This window comes from Thermobia domestica, chromosome 3 (assembly GCF_964235325.1).
Source record: "Thermobia domestica chromosome 3, izTheDome1.hap1.1, whole genome shotgun sequence".
NCBI classification, from domain to species: Eukaryota; Metazoa; Arthropoda; class Insecta; order Zygentoma; family Lepismatidae; genus Thermobia; species Thermobia domestica.
The window spans coordinates 3,797,979-3,822,377 of record NC_137456.1 but is presented as its reverse complement, the minus strand read 5'-3'; the positions used below and the strand labels follow the sequence as shown (position 1 = coordinate 3,822,377).

The 24,399-nt window shown below is 35.5% G+C and overlaps 1 protein-coding gene across 2 annotated transcripts in view; it reads left to right on the top strand.

Annotated features, from left to right (window-relative positions):
• Positions 1-5,671: 5,671 nt before the first annotated feature.
• LOC145682380 (meiotic recombination protein DMC1/LIM15 homolog) overlaps positions 5,672-24,399 on the top strand; it is a 39,231-nt gene continuing 20,503 nt past the window's right edge. For both annotated transcript variants that reach the window (XM_081753973.1, XM_081753972.1), the window contains exons 1-4: positions 5,672-5,755; positions 7,792-7,924; positions 11,235-11,464; positions 18,024-18,191. In XM_081753973.1, coding sequence (XP_081610099.1) covers positions 7,829-7,924; positions 11,235-11,464; positions 18,024-18,191 — 494 coding nt within the window. In that variant the 5' untranslated portion in view covers positions 5,672-5,755; positions 7,792-7,828. The remainder of the gene's footprint in view (positions 5,756-7,791; positions 7,925-11,234; positions 11,465-18,023; positions 18,192-24,399) is intronic.

Genomic DNA, 24,399 nt, shown 5'->3' with positions numbered 1-24,399 from the left:
GATTAGTTTTTATTGTGGTATAATTACTTTTTGAGCCCTATACAGAGTCGTTATGAATCATGATTAGTACCATACTAAAGAGATCGACTAAACATATATTTCCTGCAGTAGTCAGGTTTTTAGTATAACGTTAATCATACTTCAAAACGACTCTTCATAATGTGGAAACTGTCATATATCCTTTTACGTTAGTGTTATTCCATTATGTCATTAATATCCTAAATTATCTTTATTTTGGAAGGTGGAATGATGTGAAGTGTATACTAAGAAGCTTCATTACCTAGGTCTTCGAAAAATTAGCGGATTTGCTAAGTGACGCAACGCAAAAAAAAAAAAATTAATAAACAATTACAACTACGAGGCTTATTATTGAATACCAAAACGCAACTTTTGCGTTGCGTTAGTGCAAGAATACTAAAATTAAAATATGGCTATTAACCCAACTATTTAATATTGAATTCATTATTTTTTTATGGAGTTTTACTATGCGGATCCACAGATTGTAAAATGTACGGAAAAATTTGGGGAAATCTTTAATTTGCCCATTTTATGTACAGCACAGAACTCAACAAACTCCTGCAGGGCTTCTAACCAATACCTCCTCCTACTACTACTACTAATATTTATACAATGAATCCGTATAGTAAAACTGAACGATTATTTTCAGCAATGGAAATTACAATATCGAATTAATACTAAATATGAATATATATCATATTTATTATCTATCAAATAATCACTCGAGTCATAATCTACTCTGAAGTTCGTCACTCTTCCTTTCTGTTATAATGAGAATGATAATCTGCTTGTTTAAAAAATACACAAATATCAGATATTAAAAAAAAATAATGTTAAGCAACTTATTCCAAATAGGAAATAATTATTCGAGTACAAAGGATGTTAGAATAATTGGAGAATAATATCAATTAGAATAATATCAATCGATGTCTACTTAGTGTATCATCAAAACATATTGAAGTCTATTCTTAATACTCTATCGATTCCTATTACATTATTATATTCTTATTTAAATTTGTCAAGCAATGCTGTAAACCATACGAAACTTTGTCGTAGATCAGGTGTTCCCAACCTTTCTTATCAAGCATAGGCTCCTTCGTTGAGTATACCCGTCGCACACTAACCCACGACTTGGCAACAGTGCGGCATCCTGCCTCACATGTAATTTCAAGTTTCTTGTTAATTGCTAGTTTCTATTCTTGACAGACTAAGGATCTTATAAATAGAGGATCTGCCCTTACAACAAAATCTTGAAGCCATACATCACAGTTTCGCCACCCCTACTCTGCCCACTCCGCCCAACAGGATCGCAATGTTTTGAGCCAACAATCATGGCGGAAACGAAAGTAGCCAATCAGACGATGGCAGAAACGAGAGTAGCCAATCAGACGTGCCGATGCTCGGTTGTTTTTTGGCTTCATCGATTTAATAGGATGAAGATACATATGGGCAGATCCTCTATTTATAACATCCTTGTGACAGACATTTTTAGATATCCGGAATATTGTTCTTCTTCCTTTTCTTCAAATTTACAAATAACTTTATATATATATAACCTTTATATATATATATAATGTCTGTTAAATATATATAACCTCTCATTGTTACATTCCCTTAAAAATTTTGCGGGACACACACAGTGATGCCAATTGAGCCTATTTTGGCTAAATCTAGCCTATTTGGAGAGGCATTTAGCCATACAATACAATACAATACACAAACAAATTTACGAAATACTTATAGCCTCAAATATAGCTTATTTTATGAAACTCTTTTGCCATTTTTGCTTTTTTTATTAGCCGTTAAATTAATTGTAAAAATTATTTTTTTAAATATTTTTAATTAGCCTATTTGTCATTATATGTCATCGTACTAATTGATTTCTCTAGACAAAGGCTATTTTATTACGCAACATTTTTTCATTCTTCTTCTCTCTCCCCACCCACAGATATACAAGTATTTAACAATATTTATCGGCTCAAAATTTCAATGTCGCTCCCGTAATGGCCCCATTATGTGCTACTTTTTAATTTTCACATTTCATTACAAGAATGAAAGATTTCTAATACAAATTTAGTAAGCTGTTCGTTTCTACAAGCTACAAAGATTGTTTTTGTTTATCAAGGAAACAAATAGAATATTTAATTAGCTTTAAAACTCTCAATGCAATCATGATTATTCATGTGGGTGTACAGAGAAATAAGAAGTGTTTATAAGAACTATGAGCTGCCGAAAGAAATACTACTGAAAATTCAGACAATGGCAGGCTACATAAACACAGCCAACCCACAATCGAACAATGATGCATCCAGTTCCAGCATCTCGGCTAGCTTGATGTCATCGATGGTGACTTATTTGAATTAAACTAATAATATTGCTGTTGATTTTCATAAATCAGATGAGTTGATGAATTTTATTGTAATTTAGTCATGTATGTTGCGTGTTAGTCTTCTGCGAATAAAATTCAACATTTCATATTTTACTATAACTCACTTATAATCCTACACACAAAAAGGGGGCTTAAAATCTACAATGTGGGTTATAGGTTGGCAGTTCAAAATCTAGCCATTTTTGCGTAAAAAACTTATTTCTTAAGACCATCTAGCCTATTTTCTTCAGAATTTGTTGGCAACACTGCACACACTGCAGTGCGGCAGCGCCGCGGACCACCGGTTGAGAACCATTATCGTACATGTACAGTAATTATAAACTAAGTTACACAAAATGTATGAGAAATGGAAAACGTTTTCAATGTACAGATTTAAGAGAGTACATATAAAGGCATATTCCACTTGTTGATGTTCAAAATGCACACTTTCTGGGCCATATTGATTGTTGATATTATAAAAGAATAGTTGAATCTCAAGAAAGAAAAGAAAAACTAGAAACGACAGGTTCAAGGTTCAGGGTTCAAGGTATTTTTCTTCCTTCTCTTCGGAAGTTTAGTTTCTGAAAAAAATAGAGAGAAAATGAATATGTACTGTTTTTTTTTTCTTATTTAACATTTTCCATTTTCTTTTTCCACCAAAATTCTAGAAGTTCTTTGGGTTTTTTTCTATTTCTTTCTCAGTTCCTTTCCATTTACATTAAAGCCTAGCTTCCAAGCTAATTTAACCAAGCTCCTTTCTTCTCAAGGTTATCGTTCCATTTCCATGTTTTCCTTATTTTTAGGATTTCTTCACATTTTAAAATTAAGTGTTCTAGTGTTTTATCTTCTTTGGAACATGGTTGGCATTTTTCGTCCATTTCTTTAATTTTTTTCAATCTTACCCCTTTTCAAGGCTCCCTGACCTTGCTTTGAAAAGCAAAATGCTCCGTAAATCATTGTCCATGTAATTTATTTTCTCATAACCAGGGCCCGGATCTTGTTGACCTAAAATTTTCTAAAATGTGACCTATGAAATGACACTAAAATTCCTGTAAAATGACCCTAAAATTCACAAACATTGACCTTAAAATGTGCGTTTTCTTAAAAAGTTTATTTCGTTAAACATCGACATTTTCTTAATATCTATTGGATTTTAATTACCATTTGTCACTCATTTTCAAAAGTTTTGTTTCTGTTAGTTGCAGTCCATTGTACGGTATTCTACATACTGATGGTCGTGTGCACCAACGAAGTTCAACTGTTGAACGAGGGTCATAACCAAGCTTGGTGAAAATGTCTGATACACCAACAACGTTCAAGGTGAAGTCTCATTAAAATTATGGATAAACTTGGTTTTAGCTTGAACGGCCGAATTTGTTGGTTTAAACTTCGTTTGATCGAAGTCAGTCTGTTTACATTCAATAATGTCTTTGTATTTTTCCACTAACGAAATTACAATACATTTCTCGTGTTCGGAAAAATGTTTTGCTCGTGGTTTCATTACTTTACCATCACAATTACGATCACTGAAATTAGACTATGCACACAAACTCGAAAAGACCGGCACGCGGTATGCTTTCTTCATTTGTTACTTTGTTAAACGAAGATTAGAGACAAAAGGCGACAACCAATCAGAGTCGATTTTACAAATTGACCGAAGTTTACTTAAACTTCGACTTTCAATGGTACAACGAAAGTCCTGCAACAACGTTTTAACTTGAAAGTTTACTGTTGAACGCGTTTGAGTGAACGCTCGTTTAAACTTCGTTGGTGCACACGGCTGTGAAAGTGTCAATCCACTCCCGAGTTGAAACTAGGAAGCACACTTGAAGAACAGAATTTCGCAAGTGTAGACTGTATACACAAGAATGATAGATAAAAACCCTGTTTAAAATCTTTGTACGTCTTCTAATCCATTTTTAGTTATTCACGTGATCACATCCTTTGTGGTCAACAACAAAAAATTATGTGTTTAGCAGTGGTGCCCACCCCCCTTATGTCCATGACGCACCCCCCCTCAATGGTCTATCCGTAGGTGTTCTTCCATGAAAAAAACTTTTCGATTAATTTTTACACCCCCTCAAACATATTTATATAGATTTTTACCCCCCCCCAAATATTTCAATGGCGCAGTTTGCGTCATAGCCCCCCATTGTGGGCACCCCTGTGTTTAGCCACCTACCAACCCCTACCCCTCGTCAACCAGCTACAGCTTAGTGTTCATTAGCTTTTTTAGGAATGCAGTTTTCCATCCCGATAGTCAGAAAGCAGCAAAAGAGATAACCTAATTTTGTATTTTTCAAATTTGTAAAGAGTGTTCATTTTACGATTTCCTTATGTAGAGGAAAAAGACTAAAAAGACCATAAGTGACCTGAAAGTTACCTTAAAATGTTAAAAAATGACCTGAAACTTCAAAACGGCAAAAAATGACCAAAAGTTGACCCTAAAAATATATACTTTCAGAAGCTTGAGTTGACGGATAACGTTTTTATTTGAACTTGCCTTGTCCTATGCGTAACAGTAAAAAGTTGACTTGTCAACAAGATCCGGGCCCTGCTCATAACGCTTTTTGTATGTGTATATTCCTTTCAAACTGCTCTTTTTGACTACTACTACCACTTTGACTACTTTCCGTACCAAAGAAAGTCAGTCAATCACTTAATATTCCCGCTGTCACCGAAAGAAAGCAGCAGTGTTTACTTACGTTTTAATATATCTTTTACTTCTGTGCTTTTGTTCCTATACTGCTCTTCCTGATTTTATTGCATAGCACAATAGAAACAGACAATATTGAGGAAGATCTCAGTATACTTAAGTAGCAAAAACAAACAAGGTGGCGGCAAAGAAAGGTAAAATAGATATACAAGTACAATAAGGCAGAAAGACAAATAGCGATCAAATTCTTGCTCATGCGTAAGTAAAGTATTTGCACAATGTATTTAATAATATTGTGGGAAATTATCAAATTCTTCTAGTGTTCATATTTCTCAACAATATCGGATTCCACGTTAAACTGTGGATCCACTTCTCATATAACCCCAGCTCCGATAAGGAACACTAAACTTTCAAAGAAATAAAGACGTTTAACAGCGACTTGTTAGCGCCTTCCACATTCTCTCCCTTTCGAAATTTCAAATTTATACAAAACAGAATATTTTAATCCGTTTTGAGAATCTATTTTCTTAAAGACAAATGCACCTGTGCTCTGTGCGGTTAGGAGGAAAAACTCTCATGTGAAAAATACCTATACATTATTGTCTTGACGAGCTGGCAATATTGTTGTCAAGTGTTCTTTGGTTAGCAGTATAAGTTGATAAACCAGTATAAATTGTCAATAATTTAATTTATCTTTTTAAATTATTAAAATTGTACGTATTATTTATTTGTATGTTATTTTTATATGCTTGTTTATGAATTAAAATGACAGTCATTTATTAAAACTTGTTTTAATTCTAAATAATTTAGCTTACATGTTAACGTACCGTATGTTGAATTGTCCCTATTAAACTGTCAAATCAATGAAATATAAAGCTGAGATCATACTTGGTAAATAATTATTTTATAAACATAGATATCTTCCCAACAACTCGTTATTTCCAAACTCAATATATATATTTTTGTAAAATATTCTATTAACACGTGAAGAATTGTAAAGAATAGCACGACATTTACAGGAATATTAGTTTCGATTAAAAAAAAAAAAAAAAAAAAAAAAGAAGAAGAAGAAGCTACTACTCACTTTGATTATAAAATATAGATGTACGGTTATTTGAAATGTTATGCCAATATATTAGCACTTGCTTTGTTAACCCTTAACTGTGCTGATGGGGAATTTAAATACCTCACGGTTTCTCTTCAGCAACGTACGTAGGCAGATACATCTGTTGTTCAATGTAGTTCCAAGCAAACTATTTACAAAGAACATCATTTGTACATTTGCCCTGATTATGTGTAACCATATCTGCAATTATTGCGCGCAATATAACTATTACTACAAGACTTATAGTGCAGGGGTGCCCACAAGGGGGGCTATGACGCAAACTGCGTCATTGAAATATTTGGGGGTTAAAAATCTATATAAATATGTTTGAGGGGGTGTAAAAATTAATCGAAAAGGTTTTTTTTTTTCATGGAAGAACACCTACGGATAGACAATTGAGGCGGGTGCGTCATGGACATGAGGGGGGGGGGCACCACTGTAGAGTGTAATTTTAATGTGGGGTTTTCAGATTCCCCACCAGGAGGCAAAAGTGACTTTTTTTTATCAGCACAGTTAAGTTCAGTGCGTGAAATGATGTTGAATAGAGAAGGATTTTATGAAATGAAGAACTGACAAATATGTTTACCATTCTATTAACTTCAATCCTTTAGTTATCATCACCATCGCCATTATTATTGTTATATTATTATTTTTTACTTTTAATCATGCCTAGGAGTTGATGTACAGATAAATATTTCGAAACTTGAATATACTTCGTACCTCTCAAGTGAGAGAATTAAATTTGAAGTTCCCTAGTTCTAATCCTGTTATGTCAGCTTGTAGTGGTCAAACTGGGTTTTCTCTCGTTTCCTCCCTGTTTTTTATTATTATTATTTTGTAATTCCCTTTGTCGTTCATCTCTTCTAGCTTCTAGAGCATACATATATGGAACTAAAAATCGTTTGAATTGATCTTTTCGTTATACTTCAGCTAAAGCTTTAATTATATGAAAAACGTTCCTTTAAAATTGTTTCTACCTAATAAATGGAAACACTGAAATATGTTGTACATATTAAACTTATTTGATCTCGAGTTCAACTGAGCATACAAGGCCTCTAGAGCATAAATGTTGGAGAGATGGGACAATACACTAAAATAGGCTGGGAGTAGAAGCGTAGTTCTAAGCTAGCTCTCTTGAAAGTGAGATAGTGTAGGGGGAAACGGCTTGTACTTGATAGTTGCTTTTCCAGTGATGCATCAGCCAACTGAAATTGTATTCAGATCCCTGTCGTAGTTCAGGGGTCACATTAATAGCAGGCCGTTCTTCATAACCTCAGTGTTGCATGATGTTCGGAGCAAACCCTCAATAAACTACGTGTATAAATAAATAAAGATCTAACAAAATGATCTGGCATCTTGAGATTTTTTTGATACAGTGAGAGATCATGAAGTGGTTACATTATGTTCCAACTGTATTTATTGACAATAGGTTCTGTAAACCGTGTGTGTAACTACACAAAGTGGAAATTTCTTTCCTTTTTTTAAAAATCAGCATTTCTCAAGTTATTTGTGTGAATTGTGTTGAAACACTATAATATGTCAAAATCCTCATGGCATGTAGTGTTACTAGTCCATAGACAATGTAAGAATGAAACGCTAATTCCATATATTAGTATGTAAACTGAAACTTGTAATCTATTCCAGAGTTTGAGTGCACTATTGTCATCAGAAGAAAAGAGGAATGGAAGACCAAGTGGTAGATGAAGTCCCTGATATTGATGTGGATGACGATGAGAGCTTTTTCCAAGACGTTGACATTCTCCAGTCCCACGGAATCGTAAGCATTTATCTATTTCAGTTTTAGCAGTAACATCCATAAAAGAAACAAGTACCGTATTAGGCTAAGTGGTCAACGTTTATAGTTCTAATCGGGACGTGCGTGGTTAAAATGCTGTAGTAGGCTATCCTGAATGATGTTTGACTTTGGATATTTTCTACAGCGAGTTTCTATTTATAAATTAGTTTTATTATTATGGAATTTGCTTTTCCCTGTCCGTTCGTTCAGGAGACAAGAAAATCTCAAGAAGTACTTAATCCATTTTTCCAGAGAACAGATTCGTTAACGGAGGCGATCTCAAACCTGGAAGTTGTAGAAATTAACCATTTCCGGTCTAAATTGATCGAGCAAAAACGTTACTAGGTAGCGAGAATCCGTTCCATGTAATCCCAAGAATGCATCTTCATCTCCATCCTCCTACTCACACCGGAAGTGATAAGAACCCACTACAACTTCCGCTTTCAATATTGATCTCTAAAGTGTAAAAAGGATCAAACATAGCAAAAAGTGGATTTTTGGAATCGGTTTAGCGTTCTAATAATAGGTACTCTTTTCAGTTTGTCTCTCAACACTCTATTCAAACCTGAAGTAACAAATCAACCATTTCTGGTTTTAACGTTGATCGCTATAGAGTAAGATAGAGTAAAAATGACAGTAGATAAAAAGAAAAGAAAGCTATTTTCTACGATCAATTAAGCATCTCAACAGTATGTTGCAACTTCACTCTAATCTCTCTGCTAATGCCGTAAGAAGTAGAATTCTACCACTACTCCCGGTTTCAATATTAACTGAAAAAATGTCACGTCATACAAACCAAATTCCCTCACGTGGTGTACGCGTGACATTGCTATTTATTATTATTATTATTATTATTATTATTATTATTATTATTATTATTATTATTATTATTATTATTATTATTATTATTATTATTATTATTATTATTATTTTGTTCCTTACACTTACCAAATTCTATTTTAATTGTGCTAGCCAAAATTTTAATATTTTTTTTATTCGATCAGTTCCTTCACAAAAAACACTATATATCGCCCCTGAAAGCAGAAAGTTGCTAAGCGTCAAAATGCAAATTTCTCAGAAGATGAATAAAAACGAATGAAACACTAATTAATTACGATTATTTATTTCTTCAAGAATTCAGTTTCCACTGCAAAGCTTTCATATTGTCTCCTGTCACTTGCCTCTTTTTTGCACAATATTAAACATAAAATCGATAGTCAGTATATGCACCTAGTTGGAAATCAAGGAAAATGGCGCTTAGCACCTTTCTGCTTTCTGAGGGCAATATTTTATCAATAAGTAAAAGGTAGTATGGCTGTTTTACTATTGACAGGTCAGCTTCTAATTTAGGTTAAGATAGAAGCCAATTTCAAGGCTCTCTCACTCGGAACCTCATGTATCAAAGGCGCATGCGCTAGTCAGTGGGCCAGTATGGAGGGCTATAGTATAGAGTGGACTAATACTTACAGTTATGTGTCGAAAACGTCCGTATATGCACCTCCATTAACCCTGCACAGCTTAGTACTCCTCTACATCCTGTTACTAATGCGCTTTAGAAGCTAGAAGGCTTCAAACACACTTACTCGCAGACCATCATTGTTCACGTACCGCTTCTTCCTGACGTGTGATTTGACTTCGGACTTCGAGGCGCCCAAGGATAAGAAGCTGGTGAATTTAGGGACCCACATCTACCCACCGGCCTGGAAACAGTACGTGCAGGCGTTCACGAACAGCAAGTGCGAAGTGGGCTGGAGCTGCACCCTGTTGATAATCAACTGTGATTCTGCAGCTGTGGAAGAATCAAGTCATTCAACATCTCCAGGCAAGTAATCTGGGTCAAGACAAGACTGCTCTATACAGTATCTATACAGTATATATAGTAGTCTTGGGTCAAGGAACCCTCAAAGAAGTACGGACCAAAGATGTGGTGTTCAGTCATTCCTGCTCGAAACATGACGTTTGGAGGATTGCTCTTAAATTCTTGATTTATATATATATATATATGGGTTTTCCTTTCCTCATATGAAGACGTTCCCATCCTGCGAACTTCGATAAATAGCACATTTATCAGAGAAAAGAACGCACTTTCGAGAAGAAATGGTGGGGAAGGTATGCAACAAGATCCTGCATGCTTCCTGGCGGCGGTTTAAGTCATCTTCGGTTAGAGCCTGTCTATCTCATCTATGCTCTCGAAAAGTATGTGAACTATACTTCGGCCCCACCCCCGCCATCCCTCTAACGGAGGAAATTCTCCCTTTGCTTACGGAAAAGAAGTGAATGACGTCAGCTGTGTTGCCAATTTGTCATTCAATCCTTTGGTCTTGACGAGTGAAGATCGTAGGCTACTTAAAACGGCTAACAAGATAGAGGACAGCGAAGTCCGTGATATAATTCATTTTGACAACGCTTCCGCATCTAACAATTGAAAGATCTCGGCCACAACAACTTCTCTCTTTTCTTTTTGAGGGAGGTACGGGAAAGCACACATCGACTGCAGCGCCAGAAGGGGCACAGATCAAATAGAAAGGCTCTAGTGCATTAATGGCCATTGGCCGGAATGCATGCAGGCCTAAGTCCATTCTCATGTGGAACTGTATCATGCTCCTTGCAATTCCATGTTCTACAGAACGCTTTCTGGTCGACTTGCAGAGTGAACGCATCACTGACGCACTTACTTCTGCACACGTTTCCTTTCGGGTTGATGGACGATCAGAACAAGAGACATTCAAAACACTTCGCAGGCAAAAAGCTTTCTTCTCCTTTCACGTGATCAAAGTCTGATACGTGGAAGCTCTTTACCGAACCGTTCACGTAATTTATTTCACCTATGGTATATTTTTCATTGTTGTGTTTCCGTTGATGGATCAACACACTTGCCGCTAAGCTCTCCTTCAAAGTGAAGTCACTGATATCTCCCATTGTTGTTCACCAAACACGGAAAGACGAGAGAATGAACTGGTCAAGGCACAGATTTATATTCTCTTTCCTCCGCGGACAGTTGCGCGGCAATTTATGTGAGAAGCACCGGTGCATATCAATGAACAGGATGGGAGGTTCAAATCTTAAACATCTTACATTATTTCACGCTTTTACTTCGGATGTAAAGGAACTTTCTGACCAGTCTGTATATTTTGTTTTGCTTATTTCATTTTCTTGTTAAAGTTGTCTTTACTTCGTTCTTAACCTAATCTGCCAGTTTATCCAACAATAATATCGCTGTATTTAATGCATTAAAAAATACTTGTATTAAATACTATTTTTTAAACCTATGCACTTTGCTTGGTTTCGCTAGAATGCAGCAGACATCAAGAAATTGAAAACATCTGGAATCTGCACAATTAAAGGAATCCAGATGTGTACCAAAAAGAAGCTCTGTGGTATTAAAGGCCTTTCCGAAGCAAAAGTGGACAAAATCAAAGAAGCCTGCAACAAGCTTGTCTCTGGGAGTTTCCTCACTGCTCTCGAGTACAGCGAGAAACGGAAGCAAGTCTTTCGCGTCAGCACGGGCAGCCAAGACTTTGAGTAAGTTCATTATGTTACATTGTCTAATAAATTGTATATTTCAGCACATTAATCAGAGTCCTGTTGTAGACTTAAGCAAGTGGTTACACAAGGGAGAGGATTTTAATTTTAAAAAATTAAAATCAAATTATAAATATATGATTAACAGTTCTTTAGTTCACATATTGACGTCTTCCGCTTTCAAACTATTTTTGAAAACATTGTTATTATGTGAAAATTACAAAATACCAGAGCTTCAACCGCGAATAGAACTCTTACAGGTATCGTTTCCCGATCTGTCTAAGATTTGAGATTAATTCTTTGTCTTGGATCTGAAAGGGCCAATGTCATTTTTAACGGAAATGAGTTATTCGTCAATTTTAACATCTCAAAATGGATATTTTCTTGTACAAGAAGGGTAAATGTCAATAAAAATAATATATTCCAAGCTATTCCGTATTGACATTTGCTTTTCTTGAATAAGAAAATATACATTTAGAGATGATAAAATCAACGAATATCTCATTTTCGCAAAACAGTGACATTGGTTATTTTAGATTCATATTACTCAGAATTTTGCAATGTGTAATGAAGATGAAGATGGAAGTCTAATAATCGAGTGCTAAGAAAGATTTAATCCTATTAACTATTCTCAACATAATGACATATAAATACTGTGTTTAAATACGAGGTATGGATCGAAATAATCTGAAAAAGTAATATGTAAAATAAATAAATAAATAAATAAATAAATAAAATAAAATAAAAAATAATCTTTCAGTTTAACTTCCCACGTTTATGCCCTTTAGTCTAAGGTAGTAGACTTCGAAAGCTGAGCCACTGAGACTTGCACGTATGTGCCTATAGACTATAGACACATTGTATAAACTAATAGTGAGTCTCTGGAGTGAATAACTGAATTCAGAGGTATAGTTTGTTTCTTCATATAATCTGGTGTATTTGATGGTTGAAACAAAACCAAACTAAAAAGAAACTTTAAACGCAAGCTGTAGACGCTTGTGCAGTTAACATCTGTTCGATAATGGAAAATAAATAATTGTAATTTGAGATTTATGACTTTTCTACCATTTCTATCATTCATATTCACACTTGTGTCGTTAGTATAGAATCAAAATATGGCTCGTTGAATAGTTTGCTTTTATCTTCAAACCTCAAAATCAAAGAAACATTTGGGAATATCGGGTTCTCTGGGAAGCACTAAAGTATCTTCTCATTCCTTTTCTGTCAAGCCAGTTTCTGTAACAATTTCTTTCGTACCTGACTAGCTGATAGTTGACGTTTAAATTTCTTAATTTCTGGTGGTGATGGGTGTGTCCAAACTATGCTCGCAACCTTACTTCCTGGTTTGTGATTATGTACCCAACTTTCATCTACAGTAACGATTTGCTGTAAAAATTCATCTCCCTCGCGACGGGCCAAATGTTTACGAGAGCTGTCCAATCTTTGTGCCTTATGCTGCGCTGACAATTCTTTCGGAGCCCTCCCTGCACATACTTTCCGGTTGTATTTGATACCTTCCGCAAACAAAAAGCGAATCACTGTCCTTATTCCCTTCCCTTCTTGGTACAGATCGACAATAAAGCTGCCATGTTTAACGTTCTGTTACACTCCAACGACTAACGCGGGAGTAAGAGTGACACGTTGTATAGAAGTGTTACAGACGACACTAATTCAGCGCTGGATACTAGCAGTGTTACCAAAGCCTAATGTGAGAAATTGCAATGGTTCCTTTAGTTTTTGACTTTCCTCGTAATAACGTATGTTTTACCTGCGTCTTCTATATCTTGTCGCATCTTCATAACATGTATTACGCAAAATGCATCCAAAAAGAATGAGAAACCAAATTAGTTTTTTTAAAAGAATTTTTAAGAAACAAGTGGGTTAAGCAATGATTAAATGAAACTGATTTAATCACTCAACCCTGTAGTATAACCAGTGCTTGTATATAAGAATTAATGCATTAGATAACTTTCCCCCGTAGTTTGTAACGCAAAAGTTTAATTTTTACTGATACGACTTCCTTCAAAAGCCGCCACTAACTATAACTACTAAAGAGATTAACCTATTAACATCCGTGGCTAAGCGGTTAGCGTACGCGCCTTTGGCGTGGGAGACCCGGGTTCAATTCCCGGCGGGAGCTCATGTGGTTCGGATTCCACGTTAATCAGTAGGTCCACGTCTCATATAGCCTCGCTGCTGAACGGGACGCTAAACTAAAATCACCTCACCTCACCACACCTATTAACATCTTCGCTAAATACTTCATCAGACAGAGACTGAAAGAAAATAAAAACTCAAAGAACAGGAAAGTAGCTGCAAAGCATGGAGTTTGGCGCCATATTGGAATACAGAGTCACATGATACTTTTACTAGGTTGGAAGTAGAGAGTTTAGTGGAAGGAGAAGGAATAATGAATGAAGAGTGATATTTATATATATAATTTCAGCTTGATCCAGTCAATTCTATCATGCGGAATCATTTTCTAAGGTAATATCATACGACAAAAGTATTTACAATGCAGAAGAAAGTGTTACGAATAATGCTATCAGTTCCGTTTCATACATCAAAAATGAAATGGAAAATGAAATGAATTTTTTGAGTTTTACGTTCCACGTTATGCCGGCTAGGCTAAAGGAGACGGTGATGATGAGAAATGAATGAAATGGTGGAATGAAGAAGATGGGAGGAAACGGGAGAACCCCGAGGAAACCCACGCACACAGTGTTCACTTGGTGGGGAGCAGGGTTTGAACCCGGGACCCCATGCACCAGAGGTGAACGCTTTACTACTGAGCCACCACGCCCCCGTTTCATACACCAAGTAAACCATTATTTCAGAAATTAAAATATTACCATTGCCATGTATATACGTTCTCAAGATAACATCATTCATACATATAAATAAAAGAAACTTCCAACTCAATTCGGACCTACACCAATACAACACTAGAACAACTAATTATATTCATATATATATAAAATTTCCGTTTAACAAAACCTCAAAATTCGTTACACCATGTAGGAATAAAAATTTATAATAAATTGCCAAATTGTGCCAACCAAATGCCAAATTTGCAGTTTAGAAGATAACTCATGTTGTTGTTACATAAATATATGTTCTATAGTTTAGATGAATATCTTCAGTCTGATCTTTCTGTATAATATCAAGATTTACATTTACTTGAATGTTGAAATATACAAAACAAGGTACAATTAATATACTTTTTTTTTAAAAAAAAATACCCTTTTAATTTAGTATTTTTGTTAGGTATATATTTTGAATGTATAATAGTTGTACTATTAATTTTTGTACTATAATAATGCATATCTTAAGCGGAAAATGAAATGAATTATAGAAATAAACAGTTTAGGAATGAAGTCATCCTTCGTTGATTTTTTAAGCAGATCTTTGCTAAAATTGTTTTGCGAAAATTTCACGAAGCTCAAACCTCAAACGTGATAGCCCATAACTTGGAAAACAAAAGCTTGCACATTATAATATTCCATATGCTTGCAAAACAGGTGGTGGTCTAACGCTGTGCCAAGTTTGATCCAGATCAGCTGAGTTCGGTTGAACATGTTTTGTTTGCGAAAATATGAAACCCCAAATTTGATGGCCTATAAGTCCGGAACCAAAAGTCTCCACTCGATCATATTTCGTAAGCTCATATACCAGGTGAAAGTCTACCACCATCCGAAATTTTATCCAGATTGGATGAGTTTGGTTGAATCCTTGTGATAGGAAATAATGAGGGGCGAAAATAAGTTTAAAAATTTTGGTAATCATAAGAAGAGGTGTATTGAATACGGATATTTGAAATTGAACATTATCCTTTTATCGCCTAAGCTACATCAGATGTAGACTGATAGCTTTAACACACGAAGTGCCATAGGATGCGAATCCGAGTCTTGCACGTCGGGGATACATAAGCTATCCACATAGCTACAGGAGAGCCCAATAGGTGTATTCGAAACAGTTGCAGTCGGAGAAAGTGGAAATTATTTAGTACGACTTTCAATACTGGACAGAATACTTTCTGGTGGGTTTCCTGGCTTGTGGATTTCGGAGAAGAGAGAGTTTAGGAGTGTCTGGTGCTTTTGGAATTAAGTGCAAGACAGTGTTTGAGATAACCCCTAGAGTAGACCATAATTTACTAGGTAAAATTAGATTTTAATGAGTGATTGCTATAACGCTTCGGACGGTAATCTGAGTCATCTTTCACCACACGTTGGAGCTCTTTCTACGAGGCTTATCGTAAAGGTATAAAGGTAACCAAGGAAGTTCTGTCGCTTTTTGTGGAGGTCTGTGTTAAATTGGTCCTCACACCGTGAGTTGAATCCGAATGGAGATAAGGCGAAGGTCACTTGCTAGTGTGGGTATATTCAACATAATACCTGGTTGTAGTAGTTCAGTTACACCGTGAACTTGCATAAGAGCAGAGTGAACATCGGGCACACATCTACAGAGTGTCATAAGGCGTGTATGCTGTACTAGTTCAAACTGGGGTCAAACACCGCTGAAGCGGGTCGGAAGATATGCCAGGCCTTTGGTGAGGGTGTCGTAATTACGCGGACAATGCAGCGGTGGTTTAACAAGTTTAAGGACGGTTACGAAACACTCGAAGACGCACCAAGCGCCGGAAGACCAACACATGAACAAAATGAAGATCGTCAGGCAGCAATTGAGGCGAACAGTGGCCAGACATGTGAGGAACTGGGACTACAATTCATTGTGAGTAGAGAAACCATTCGGCAGCACCTCTATCAACTTGGGAAGCACTACAATGGGTTAACGATGTTGAGTCGATTGGTCCCACATGATTTGACTTCGGGCCAGAAGGCAACGCGAGCAGACGCCTGTGTTTTTTGCTGTCTCGTTTGAGGAAGAAGCCATTTCTCCACAGTGTTGACATGTGATAAGAAGTGGGTCCTGTACGAAGCTCCACGGCGTCGTCATCGTTGATTAGCATCGCATGAACCGGTTCCAATACAGCCGAAACCAGCACTGCACCAGAAAAAGGTTGTGTGTGCTTGGAGGACTGCTTGCGACATCGTGTATCGGGAACTGCTACCAGCTGGTCAGAGCATTAATGCAACTGTGTACTGTCAGCAGTTGAGCCGTGTTCAAGAAAAATTCAAAACTCTGGAGCATTTTTGAGTCGCAAAGGGGTTACAGGACAACGCTGAGTCCCACATGGCTAAGATGACCTGGGACACCATTCTGCACCTTGGATGGGAAACACTATTGCATCCACCATACTCCTGGACATTGCATCGTCCGATTATCACCTTTCCATTCCTTGGATGATCACCTTAGTGAACGCCAGTTCAAATCCCTAGTAGAGGTGCAACATGTACTTGATATCTTCTTCGCTTCACGGCCTACCAAGTTCTACCATGATGGAATCCATGGCCTTCCAGTACGTTGGCAGAAAGTCTTCGATGCTAATGGGGACTAATTTTGATCTTCCAGGTACGTCTTACGTGACATATCGATGTTCGAAGATGGTGGATGAAAAAGCAAAAGAACTTTCTTGGTTACTTTAAAGAAACAGAACTCAACATGGAGGACACTTTGTGCTCGGCTGGTATTATTTCAAAACTATTCAGCAATTGTTTGAAAGAAAGCAAATATATATATTTGTAGGCGTGATTGTTACTTACAGAAAAGAAGATCCTTAAAGAAAAGTGGGAGGAATTTTGAATACTTAAATAAATTTTTGTATAAGAAACATCGTTAGATCTCTTTGGCTGGAGGTAAAGGAAAGGAGATTTTTACTTAAACCCTTACCATATACAGCCGTCTGCGAGATGACCGGCCTCACCAGGTCGATTAACACAGTCAGTTGTGAGACGGTCTCAGCCATCGATGTCTTTTTCTTTTAGTTCTAGCTTTCTCTAAATAGAATAAATTTTTGTCTTATACCATTTGAAAGCTGAAGGAACTATTTTTGAATGGTTTATCATACATATATGTTGTAAAAATAGTATGTCAATCAGATAATGGTGATATTCCCTGTAAAGCAATGTTTTCTTTTTCTTTTTGAAGGGAGAAAGTAATAAGACAGAATTGAGAAGTTTGATGCAATAAGGGCGTAAGTCTGAAACATGCAGTTGGAGAAAAACGATGTTGAAAATTTAAGTAGTGTTTTTTTCTTACATAAAACAATGTAATATGCAACATTTTATTCCGATATTGAATTGAAATGTTACCAGGGGCTAAACAAGCATGGCAAAAGCCACAAATGCATTGTAATGCAAAAAGGGCGTAAACTCACTTACGCCCTTATTACATCAAATTCCTCAATTGGATTAACAAAAAATTGGCTACTTACCAATGAATCCTCCCTTGAAAAAATTTAAAGATTTTGACGTTTCGGAACTCTCAGCTGGTTCTTTCCTCCCTGGTTTTACTCCTTTTATCTCCTTTCCGTTTTAATTCTTTTTACCTTGCCATTGGTAAGTAGCCAATTTTTTGTTAATTTTGAATATCCCCCCATGCGCCCATGTAATTATAATCCTCAATTGGATGTTAATTTGTGAAATCTGTTTCTATGCAGCCAGCTATTAGGAGGAGGTATTGAATCTATGTCGATTACTGAAGTGTTTGGAGAATTTCGCACAGGAAAGACTCAGCTGTCCCATACTCTTTGTGTGACTGCTCAAATGCCAGGACCTAATGGCTACACGGGAGGAAAGGTCATCTTTGTGGACACTGAAAACACTTTGTATCCTTTTATATGAAGGTTTAACATTTAGTATGTGATAGTTACTCCTTTCGAAACTCAACACTAGTATGTATTTAATATCTATTGTTTCTTTTCAGTTGTGTCTTTTGAACATTTTGTTTTTGAAAGGAAAATAATGTTGTCTGAAAAAGTTACATTTCTCTTGACTGTTAATATTTATCCCTCCATTTCTTTAAAAATCAGCTCAAGATCATTGATTATTTTTAATGGTGATTTTAACTGGAAAACTTAATATTAAAATTCAAAACAGTCAGACGCATAAAATGTGTAAGTTTCTTCCTTTTAGACAGTGCAAAATCATGCTCACGAATTCTATTATTCTACTTACAGATTAACCCCCCCCCAAAAAAAAAAAAAAAAAAAAAAAACTTTTGAAAATAACATTCCCCAATTTAAGAGTTATTACACGATCCCAATGAAGAATCGGGTATTTATGAAATAAAATGCAGTTGCCAAGAAAGTTATACAGGCAAAACGAAAAGAAATCTAAAAATCCGAGTAAAGGAGCATATTAAAAGATTCAAAATCCGGGGTCAGGTTTAATGAAACATTTAAAATAAACATAACACAGGGTAGAAGATTCAAAAATTTTATTTGGAGCTAGAAATGAAGTAGAGACTGATAATAATTCTGAAAATAATTTATTTGTACATTTAAAAAAGAATGAAATTAAATTTAGATAAGGGATGATTGAGTGAAGAATGGGATGCGGTAATTACAAAATTTTGACAGTATTGGCATAACAATAAAAATAATAACATGAGTTGGAAACCTTACCACAAGGAACAAGAAAGACGCGCAAATTGACTCCGCCATATTTTAGTTTGCATCTCGAGATCACTGACGTACTTGACAACGTGTTTCCGTGTAACACAGCTCTTTCCTTGGTAAGTCTGTTTAATTTTTATTCCTTGAATTTTTTTTTCCTGTTTTTAACCTCCGTGACCAAGACTCCAAGGAGAGTCGAAAGCTTGGAAGTTTAAAGAAAATTCAGGAATTAGAGGAATCTGTAACTAGTATGATTCTTCCTCTTATTTTATCGACTGTTTTGTCATTAATGCTGGTATTTTCCTTCACTCTTCCTTGTTCCTTAATTTCATTCATTTATCCTGCCCAATTGATTGTCTCGGTGTTAATTACAACATATAAAAATAACAATAATAAGACAGCTCTGGAATTTCTTCTCAGAAATAGGAATAAAAGATTCGCTTCTTTTAATGATATATACTTGTATTAATGGTTTAACTCAAAAGAGCAAAAAAAAAAAAAAAAAAAAAAAAAAACGAGTCACAATTTTATCCTTCAAGATGTTGTTGGTGCTACTTATGTGTACAAGTTAACCTTTTCACATTGATGATAAAATGTGCTTGATAAATGTTCAAAGTCCTGTTTTCAGTTATTAGAAAGGGTGTCCCATAGGAAGATCACTACCCAACCAACGCGATCACCGTGTAATGTATGGTAGAGAAACGGTACACGGGTTTTCCCTCATCTTCTTATTACAAAAGTTTCATTTACAAGTTTATGTACACTGAATTATATGTAAGTAATGTTTCTAATAATCTTTTTTTCTATGAGTTTGACCTCTTTCCAAGAGCAGTGCGGAGGTCTTGTAGTTTATTGGTTAGGAATCTCCTACCCAGAGCAGCGCGTTAATTGGAAAGGAAGCTCTTGCCCATAGCAGCGCAGAGGTGGGTATCTTCTACCCAGTGCAGCGCGGAGATTGGTAAGGAAGCTTTTGCCCATAGCAGCGCAGAGGTAAGGTTAGAAAGTCTCTCCCGCCCAGAGCAGCCTGGAGGAGGGAAAGGTATATATTAATCAGCTGAAACTTTTGCCTCTTGACGTACTCTTTTATAGCCAGTTTTGTAGGCGGAGCCTGTGAAGGGGTTGTAGGGATCCTCTTCGTGACTCTTCGTGTCTTCTCTTATTTCTTTGGAGGCGGCATCTGTCGGCTGCTTGGTGATTCTTGTGTAGAAGCACGTGGTTACTTGTAAATATGAGAAGATATTGCAATATTGTCTACATTTCTAAATCCATAGGGAACATGATTAAAAGGTGAAGAATTAACAAATCGAGATATCCTTCCGCTGCTAGTTTGAACCTATAAATGAATATTGTGTGTAACTCCTCTTCTTTTCGTTATAGGTCAATGATGCTGAATTAATTCCTATCAAGTGATACTATATTCAAATTTTATTTGCTTTTTCGTTTTATAGTAATATTGGCATGACAATTTTCCTAGAAATACTGTAAACATTTGATGTAAACTTCTACATACAAAAGAACACACAACATTCTTAAGATTACAGAGGTCCTTCATTATTTGAGCCAATATTGTAACGGAGACGGCAACGGTGGAGGGTATTAGTGGTTAAAATATGAAACAAATTTTTAATAATCTCCCGTTATCCGGAATCTTGGTAGCAGGAGCGCACGCTCCGGAAACAAAGTGCATCAAGAAATAATGAACTCAAACAAGAATACCAATATTAATACTACAACACTCTTGGGTCGTAATCGACAATTTACCATTGAGCCTTCAATATAAATCTCCACACTGATGTTATTCACGAAATTGTCAGACGTAGCGTGGACGTAGAGAGATGATGCAATCTAGACTCAGAATTTTCAGAATACACTTGCGTAAACTTGTTATTAAAAACCATTTGTTTCTATAATACCACATTCTATCACAAAACAGTATTCATATACACAACGGATAATGCTCACCACAAATGAACAATATTTTGACGCAAACAGTCGCTTCAGTAATGATTTGATAACGTCACTGACTTTAATTATTGATACCTTTCAACATAAAACTGAGATTGACAAGTACTCAAAAGAAACAAGATATATATAACAATGAAACATACAAAATACTATATAAAACAATAATAATAATAATACATGCAATAAGGTTTCTCTACTATACTTATGTAAGACTTTTCAGAATAAATGAAAGTCCAGACGACAGTAGCAAATTATATTATTTTATATGTCTAGAAAGAATTGTTTTAGAGAAGCTTGATCTCTTATTTATTTTTATATTGATTATTTTTAATTATTTCCTTTTTACGGATGCACTGAACTATTATATTATACTTGCCACTTTGGTATAATTGTTTCTATCTTCAGTTTTGTCTTTGCCCGAACAGATGATTCACTAGTGAAATACTAATTTGAATACAAAGTGACTAACTAACTGACACTTGATGGTCGCGACTGTCAAACTTCTATTTAGATTGAATTCAACTTAGTACTGATACTTCAAACATTCTTCACAGATAAATATGTTAGTTAGCACAGCTTTCAGAAATAGTTCAGTTATGTAACGATGTTATATTACTACTGTAGTTGTTAGATATTTTATAGCTATATATTGAAGTTATATTACACTATTATATAGGCCTATATCAAATATAGATTGATTTTGTTTCAAGCGCTTTTTATGAATATGTGTTCCAAACTTGAGCTTAAGACTAAAAGAATTCAATACAAATGAATGCGTTCATATTGTGCGCTTATTATATACATGACGTTCTATATTTACTGATCCTCCAGAGTGTATACAAGTTATTAACTTCCATTAATATTGACTGGCGCAAGGAACTTTATATTTAATTTTTGTAGCACTGATATGCAGTATCCAATTAAATAGATTAGGCTATGAGTGAAGTATTTGAAATGAATATTATTATACCGGTTTACATAAATAATGTATCAATATTTTAGATTTACTTTTTATATGCGCATATGTTTCTACGGTTATATCAAAAGAATTCTATAACGTTACGAGTGCAAAGCATGCTTTGGTGTATTGTATACCGTATACACATATCACTTGTTTTAATCCTTTTCGTTGACGTTAGTACGTGAATTCACGTTAAATTCAATTGCTTAAATATATATATATTTTTTACTATGACGCATGCAAACAAAGTATATAACCCAAGTATTTTAAATACGATGATCTTCAATAGCAATATGCAATATTTACTTGCAGTATCTTGCTTCTTCACGAATACGCCTTAGCTTCACGCAAATTTCGCTTTCTTACCTTGACCGGCAGGTGAAAGTACGTATTTACATTTTGTCGTTCCTTCTTGGTCTTCATATGCTTCTTACTGTATTATTACATCACTTAAAAATTATTCTTCATCGCTGCCTCTTTCTTTTATTCTTCTCTTTCTGCCTGCCCACCTGCTCCTACTTCTCACACACAATGCTGCTGCTGGTCATGTGTTGTCAATGTTGCCAGTAAAGTTTAGACAGCTAAGTTGGAGTTCAGAAGGTTACTGAGCGGAGCGCTCAGTCACACCGCTCGAACTGAGCGAAACGCAAAACTCGCGAAAACAACGGGTACACAAATGCTGATGAGGCGGCGTGTCCTGTCCTGTGTCAAAGTGGTTGCTGTTATCCTGATCAAAAGAAGTTCCTCTATCATTAGCCTTTCCACCCCACATAACTTTAAAATGAATGATTAGTGATCCCAGTAGAACTGTTTCCATGAATTAAATAAAAGCTGGTGGTTGTAAGCTGTAATAGTTTCAAAACTCTTAAGAATTATTTGATTTATGGATATTTAAATGTGTTGTAACTAAACGACTCCCTTCAAAATAACATTCATCTCATTTTCTTATTAATGTTCTAGTATTAATAAAACATAACTAACCACAGCACCAAATATATGTTAATAATACGTGTGTAAATGTTTCGGCAACGTGACATCGTGTTCATCAGACATGATATGAAAAACTAATCCAAGAATAACTATTTAATATACACAGAAAGTTAAAGTAAGACATGCATGCACTTTCCACAGACAAATAAGTTTTCGCTTAACTTTCTACGTCAAGCGTTTTTTTTTATTTTTTTTATTTTTTTTTATTTTATTTTTTTTTTTTTTTACTGGTAGCAAAGTGTAAATATTTAATTAGGTGCTTGTCACATACTTTCTCTTACAATTAGCACACGTGCTCTGAATTTTGACACTTGACCATCTGTAGTGTTGATTACTCTTTTAGTTCTGCCTTTGCTATTCTGTCCAGCACTGCATTCCACAACTTATGACTCGTAAGCCCGCTCGTCGAATTTATTAATACCATTCTTCCCATGTTTCTTGATCCACTGAGCTTCTTTCCGCTTCCGTATCATACTTTTCTTTTCGCTCTCCAGTCTTTCGATTCTTTCCCAATCTCTTCCATGTCCTATTTCTTTAACACACTTTTATACTGCATTGTTCTCTCTTCTTGGTCTGACGTCGTCTTATTCTTTCTTCCTATCTTTTTCTTGTTTATTTCATATTACACTCTTTACAACTGATTGGATATACTACTACTTCCTCTTCTGCCTTTTTGTCTTTCCTCTTTCCTCTATCCCTTACTAAGTCTAAAATCCTCCCCCTTCCTTTTCTATATGTTTTGATCTTTCTTTCTTCAGCAACATCTTAAGACTGTCTGTCTTATTCTCAATTCCAAACTATCTTCTTTCTTCTTCTATCTTTTCTTTCTTCCTATCTCTTCTCTCAAATATTCTCTTCTGTATCTATTTCCTATTAGTAACTGGGGTAATATTTCCATGTGCTCTTTCTTTCTTCCATTATCAATATCTATCATTTCTAACCTTCTTTCCATGTTTCTTACAAAGTTCTTTTTTGTCCCCACATCTATGTCATTCCTCTTATGGCACTATATCCCCCCAAAGCATTCTTTTCTGTTCCACCTTGTCCGGAATTTTCCACCGATTTTTTTTTTTTTTGGTCATATCCATAAAGCTGATCTTATTCTCCTCTTCCACTTCCATTTCTAACTTGATTCCGTTTTGTTTATCCTCAGTTCTTTCAACAAAATTCTCCAATTGCTTCCTAGTCCCTTTCCATATTCTCAGACAATCTATTATATGTCTACAAAACATTATAAGACTCTGCCTTCTTTTTTCTTTCACTTTATGTTCCCATTTATTCATTACGATTTCAGCAAGTATCAGACTCAATCTTATGCTTACGCTTTCTTTTATCTTCACTACTTTTCACCTGTGGTATACACACTATTCTCCAAATCAACCTTAGAGCTTTTATTACGTTCTCCACTTTCTTATGATATTATCTTGCTTCTCGTATTCTACTGCCTTTATGACGTATTCTCTCTTATTGCTAGGGAAAAGTGAAGGGAAAAACTTGATTGGC